Raw genomic sequence first — 6,443 nt, forward strand, 5'->3', positions numbered from 1 at the left:
AAACAATTACTAAAAAATCTGGGGTAATCAAAAAATTTAAGGAAATTACTAGAAAATCAGTAGCAATTACTAAAAATTAGTGAAAATAGATTTCAAAGAAATCAGTAAAAATTACTAAAAAAAATTAAAGAAATCAAAAGAAATAATATGAAATCACCAGGAATTCAATAGAAATTAGGGGAAATTAAAAGGGATAAGATGAAATTGCTAGAAAATTAGTAAAAAACACAAAAATATGGGGAAATAAAATATAATTAGTAAAAAACAGTAAAAATTTATAAAAATTGAGGAAAAAACAGAGAAAATAATATTAAATCACTAGGAAATCAGCAAAAATCATTTGAAAATCAGCAGAAATAGAAGAAAATCAGATAAAATTACGAAGCAATCAGTAAAAATTACTAAAAAATTAAGGAGATGAGTTAATTACTGAGAAATAAGTAAAAAATACTAAACAATCAAGAAAAATCAACGGAAACAAGATTAAAGTGCTAGGAAATCAGAGAAAATCTCTACAAATTAGGGGAAATAGAATATAAAACGAAATCACTAGAAAATCGGTGAAAATTAATAAAAAACCAGGCAAAAGCAAGCGATATAAAATCTAATAAAATCACTAAAAAATCAGTAAAAATCACAAAAAAATTACTATAAAATCAAAGAAAATCCGAGAAAATCAGATAAAATCACTAACAAGTCAAGGGAAATAAATGGGAAATGATTAAAAAATCAAATCAGAAGAAATCATTAGAAAATCAAAAAAATAATAAAAAATAAATTAGAAAATCAGAGAAAATTATTAGAATATCAGTGGTAATCACTAAAAATTAGAAATAGTCACTACGAAATCAGGAAAAATCTTCGGGAAATCACTAGTCTTGTAAAATTTAATACATCAAGAAAAAGCTACTGCACATTTTGGTAACAAACTTTTATTACTTTTAACATAAGAACACACACTTAATCTTCCATTGGATGTTTCTTCTTCCGATGCTGCGTCACCTGCGACTTCAACTTCGCCTTAAACCCGCACTTATCACATTCAGACCACTCAATTTCCTCATCCCTCAAATGCTTCAGCTTCACATGTCGCAACAACGTAAACCGCTTCTTTGTTTTATACCGACATTCATCACAATACAGCCACACAATTTCCTCCTCTTTCAAATGATGCAACTTCACGTGGTCTTTCAAATGCGATTTCAATTTCGCTTTGTAGTCGCATTTATCACATTCTATCCACTGGATCTCCTCGTTACTCAAATGTTTAACTATTATATGTCGCCTGAGAGTTGATTTCTTCGTGGCTTTGTAGTCGCATTGTTCACATTTTGACCATCGAATTCCATCGCCTTTTAGGTGTCGCAGTTTGATGTGGAACTGCAAGTTTGATTTTCGTTTGGTTTTGAAGTCGCATTGCTCACATTCATGCCAGTGGATTTGATCGTCGCTGAGATGTTTCCAGAGTTTGTGCTCATTTATGTTTGATTTTAGTTTGGCTTTGTAGTCGCATTCGTCGCATTTTAGCCAGAGGGTTTCCTCCAGTTTTGAATGTTTTAATTTCGTGTGTGGTTTTATACAGAATTTGTATCTTGTTTTAAAATCGCATTTATCACATTTGTACCAGACGGCTTCCTCGTCTTTTAGGTGTTTCAGCTTTATATGTCTCGCCAAAGTCCACTTTTCTTTGGCTTTGTACTCACATTTATCACATTTTAGCCAGAGAATTTCTGATTCGCATAGATGTTTGCGTAAGATATGGTTTTTTAATAATGATCTGAACTTGCCTTTGTAGTCGCATTTGTCACATTCAAACCACTGAATTTGATCACGTTGATTATCCCCCAATGTGTGATATAATTGTACGTTTTTTGGACTCTCTCTTCCGTGTTTCACAACGTGTATTAACCAGTCTAACACAAAACCAGTCTGAAAACTGCAGTCTTTACAAAAATACATTTTTATTTCCAGGAAGTCTTGTTTGAGCGTGTGAAACATTCCTAAATGTTGCTTCAGCAGCACTGATATGTCTGTTGAAAACTTGCAAGTTTTGCACTGATACAGCTCAACAGATTTGCTACAATTGAATTGTTGGTGGGGCTCCATGGAGAGCATTTTCTTGTGGAGGTTTAAATTAAAAAAAATCGGTACGATTTAATGTTGACATTTTCTGGGTGCCTTTTGAAACTAGTTTACGTGTTTTTGAAAGATTGTGTTGACGTTACTCACCAAAAGAGTCGTCAAAAGAAAAAAAAGCGAAAAACTTAACCTCGAAATATTGACAGGTGACGTTTAAAATTCCACTGGAGTTGTGAAGAGCCGGCAGGGTGTTGTTCCATTGGTTATTCCGAATGGAGCGCGTTATTTAAAATGTTAAGACGGCGACGGCGGCATTTGCTAGAGAGTCGTAAAATTTTAACAGTGGTAATGCTGTAAAATCTTACGATAAGCATATTTGAGATTTTTTTCAATAACCATAATAAGAAATTTGAAATTTTGGGAACAAAAGTAAACGGATAAGACGAATTGAATGAAAATATTTAGATTTTTTAAACACTTTTGGTCAAAAATTTTATTATTATTTTTTAATATGTTTAGTTTAATTGATCGATTTGTCGTTTATTTACGAAACAAACCTAAATTATTGGTGCTCATTTTACGGAGAATTTTACAAAAAAATCAAAATATATGATATTATTTAATATAAGCTTGTTTTGTTCTGTTTAGTACATTTTTTGTTATCAACGTGCAATGAAAGAATTCCTATTTTTTTTATGCAATAAACAGTTTAGGACATCCAGCCAATGAATAAAAAGTTACGATCGAGTTGATTGTTCTGGTGCGTTTTTTGTTATAAAAACCACTTTGATAAAGAGAATGCGAACTAATGGGAGAATTTATTTCTGGTTTTTGATACGATTTCAATCGCATTCTGCATTTTGTTATAAAAACAAGGTGGATCTTAAAATAAAAGTTTCTAAAATGTGTTTCTTCTGCTCTAGAATTTTGAAATTTGGCAGAGTTAATAAGTAAGTACAAATTAGTAACATCCCTAAATTTCGTTGCCGTGGTGTTAAAATTCCCAGAGTTAGAGTCCTTAGCATATTTTTTAGGAGTTTTTGGTTTATCTTTAAAATAAATAATTCCAACATTTGTATTTTTTATTCTATAATATTTTTGGCAGTGTGAATAGACAAAGCAAAGTAGAAACCTCTCCAAATTTTATTGTTGCAACGTTAAAATTTCAGAGTTATAGACTTTAATGTCAGAATAACATGCTTAATTAATTTTGTCCCTAAAATAATTTTTTTTTAACATTTATTTTCTTTGTTCTATAATTTTGCAATTTGGCATAGTTATTAGGCAAACCAGAATTACTAACCTTCCCAAAATTTGATTATTGTGGTGTTACAATTACCTAAGTTACAAACTTCAATATTTTTTTTGGAAAATTTTTGGTCTCTCCACAACATAAAAAAATTAAATTAGTCTTTAATGCTCTATATTTTTGTAATTTGACTGAGTTAATAAGCAAATCTAAATTAGTAACCTCCTTAAATTTGATTGCTGTTGCGTTACAATTACCAGAGTTACAGCCCTTAACACATTTTTTCAAAAGTTTTTAGTTTATCTTCAAAGTAAAAAATTAAAAAAATTATTTCGTTCGCTCTCAATTTTGCAATTTGGCAGAGTTAATAAGCAAGTTGAAATTAGTAACCTCTCCAAATTTGATTGCTGTGGCGTTACAATTACTAGAGTCACAGCCCTTAACACATTCTTTAAAAGTATGTGGTTAAACGATGGAAAAAATTGAATTAATTTTTCGTTTTTTTGACCGCCTCTTGTAAACTATTTGATGTATCGATCTGAAATTTGACCAGTTGATAGATCTCGACCTGCTCGTTCTATTGATGTATAACTCAAAAAGATATAATATCGTTTTTGCTCCAGTTTTTGTTAAATTACCTTAAAATAATCTCTTAAAGTTTTTTGTTAAACAAACTAACATCCAAAACTGTGACAATTGTTAGTTGCTTGTGGAGACATCTATAAATCAAAATTGGCATGTATCTATTATAGGAATCTAACTTATCCATCCATTTCAAATCCTGCTGGTTTCTAAAATTGCTCTTTTGTAAGTCAGTAAATACTTTGCAGAAAAATTAACGTTTAAATTTGAATTAACTCTATGGACAATATTGTTCTGTCACATCTGACACCTCTTTGACAATGTCATTTGCGATTTTCGAATCTTCTATTAGATGGCGCCACAACATTTTTTAGGTGTATCAACAACTGCAGCTCCATTACAGCACAAGTTTAGTAATGTACATTACACAACGCATTTTGTTTAGATTTGCACAGAGCGGATTGACAACAAAAAAGAGTAATAAAATAACCTTAATTTTTCAAAAATTTCTATTTTTTATAAATACAAATCCAATTTTGCTTCAATTTGCTGCATCTTACCTCGAAACAAAAAACCACTCCGGCCAAAATAAAACCACCCAACAACACAAAAAACGCTGCCTTAATGTTATCCAATGAAATCGCATCTCTCTTTCTGTGTTTTTGATAAGTTGCGCTAACTTCTAGAAACACGCTAAACTTTTGATCTTCATCCCATTTCGCCGTCAATCCACTTTCAAACAGTCTGCTTATAACTTTATTAAAAGTCGGTAAAAAGATCGAATCTTTAGGTACTGCCAATCCTATATAAAAAGTAGTGAAGCATTCATCAACAATGTGAAGCAAAGACTCTCCGTTCTTGTCTAAATAGTTTGTTTTCAGCAACCACTGCACATCTTCTTGTCTTTCTAACTTAGCCATCGTTCTATTGTAAGCAACTATGTCCAAAACATTTCGGTACTTCAGAGAAGTTTGTTTTTGTTTAAGTTTCTTCATTAAAGTTGAATTGTCTGCAAAAGGGTAAAACGACGGTGCTATGATTAAATTCGACCGCTCCAACTCCTCCAAAGTCTTGATGTCTTCCTGGTACGACACCGTCGTCAAAGATTTGAAAAGTATACCTTGAACCAGACTCGTGAAAATAAGACCAAATCCCATACAAGCCGCCAGAAACGGAATTTGTGCTACTGTCGGTACCACCCGGACTGGTACTCCAAGTAAAACATAATAAGCGGTCCACCACGAAGTACCCACCCGTGACCAAAACAAACAACAGATTATAAAAGTAAGAATTACCAAGGTTCGAACGGAAAAAGAAAAATTCTGGAACAGTACCATAAGCTCTGGTACTCTTTCTGCTTTTGGTACCACCGCGCAAATCCGATCAACATCGTACGGTACCGTAAACTCAACTTCATCGGTACCATAATCCATGACAAAGCGACCATTAGAGCTGAGATCGACGTCGCGGTTAACCAGAAGAGCCAAAGTTTGAGTGGCGGTACCATTCGGAAGAATTTTACCGTAGCCGACTGTTTGGTCTTTTCCTTCGGAATAAGTAAAGTTGAAGTTGAGGAACGACACCATAGTCTTCAACAGAAGACCATCAAGACCTCCAAAGTCTTGGTCTTCTTCCAAACTTGCGTAAATCGGATTGGTTTTCAGAAGTCTCGGGAGTTTGATTACGGCAGTTGGTGGTCGTACTTGCATTACCACTCTGAGGTGGTACCCATAAAAATTGTTTACTTTTGATGGTACTAAACTCGTTTGGACAGTACCACCATTGAACGGGAGATACTCGTACGTAGTACCAGTGGTACATGACATCATCAAGACGTTGGCCACGCGTTTTTTAGCCCAGATTGAACCCACAACGTCACTCACGGGTTCTTCCTGCAGTACCAGAGCGTAAAAGTTGCGTGCTCTGGGCAACACTACCTCCGTTTCCTCCTCAAGGAACCAATTGAAGACCTCTTCTGTTTCCGCCACTATCAAATGACCCCCAGAAAACTCAATAGGACGAAATCCGGTCTTGTTGGTGGCGTGGTGACCAGTTTTTGTAACAATAGTCACGGTCTTGTTGACAATTCTTGCTACTAGCCAATCAGGGAAAATGAAATTGTCGTTCCACGATCTTAAGACAAGAACCCTGATAGTTTTTGTTGACTTAAAGTGGTAGTGAAGATGGTCGAGGTTTATGGGACAAGTGAATAAAAGCTTTGACACCATCATTGCTAAAATGGTTGACCCAACCATGTCGTTTTTGAACTGAATGGTTGCATGATGGATAAATCGGTGTGCTATTTTGTAACGAATTCTATTAAATTTTAACGACGAGTGTAAATGTTTTATTAATATTTTACTGATTGCAGCACGCACGTGTGACAGTTCTGTCTAAATTTAGCAAACTTTTTGGTATTCCAACTCATTTTTTAAAATATGCATTCCAAATTTCGATCAAAATCTTCTAAAAGTGTATGTTGGGTTGCGGAGATAAAGGAGTCATTTATTGTATATCATTTCAATTTTTTGAT

At 33.6% G+C, this 6,443-nt stretch overlaps 2 protein-coding genes across 2 annotated transcripts; both read right to left on the minus strand.

Moving 5' to 3' along the window:
* Positions 1-305: 305 nt before the first annotated feature.
* Positions 306-2,299, minus strand: LOC148177323 (uncharacterized). The gene has a single exon (XM_088032787.1). It carries the CDS (start codon positions 2,113-2,115, stop codon positions 961-963), a length of 1,155 nt encoding a protein of 384 aa, XP_087888913.1. The 5' UTR covers positions 2,116-2,299; the 3' UTR covers positions 306-960.
* Positions 2,300-4,089: 1,790 nt separating this feature from the next.
* Positions 4,090-6,165, minus strand: LOC148177324 (uncharacterized). Its single transcript, XM_088033310.1, has 2 exons — positions 4,471-6,165; positions 4,090-4,119 (listed from the first exon to the last, which is right to left on the minus strand). Exons 1-2 carry the CDS (start codon positions 6,163-6,165, stop codon positions 4,090-4,092), a joined length of 1,725 nt encoding a protein of 574 aa, XP_087889436.1.
* Positions 6,166-6,443: the final 278 nt, after the last annotated feature.

The sequence above is a fragment of the Gnatocerus cornutus genome, chromosome 3 (assembly GCF_029298725.1).
Source record: "Gnatocerus cornutus isolate USDA-ARS CGAHR chromosome 3, icGnaCorn1.1, whole genome shotgun sequence".
NCBI lineage: Eukaryota > Metazoa > Arthropoda > Insecta > Coleoptera > Tenebrionidae > Gnatocerus > Gnatocerus cornutus.

What these genes read in the sequence shown, in the direction of transcription:
- LOC148177324 (XM_088033310.1), bottom strand. Translation starts at nt 6,165, where the DNA reads ATGGTTGGGTCAACCATTTTAGCAATGATGGTGTCAAAGCTTTTATTC. An exon ending in GAGTGGTTTTTTGTTTCGAG is followed by an intron (nt 4,120 to 4,470) that starts GTAAGATGCAGC and finishes GAGCAATTTTAG; the next exon opens with AAACCAGCAGGATTTGAAAT.
- LOC148177323 (XM_088032787.1), bottom strand. Translation starts at nt 2,115, where the DNA reads ATGCTCTCCATGGAGCCCCACCAACAATTCAATTGTAGCAAATCTGTT.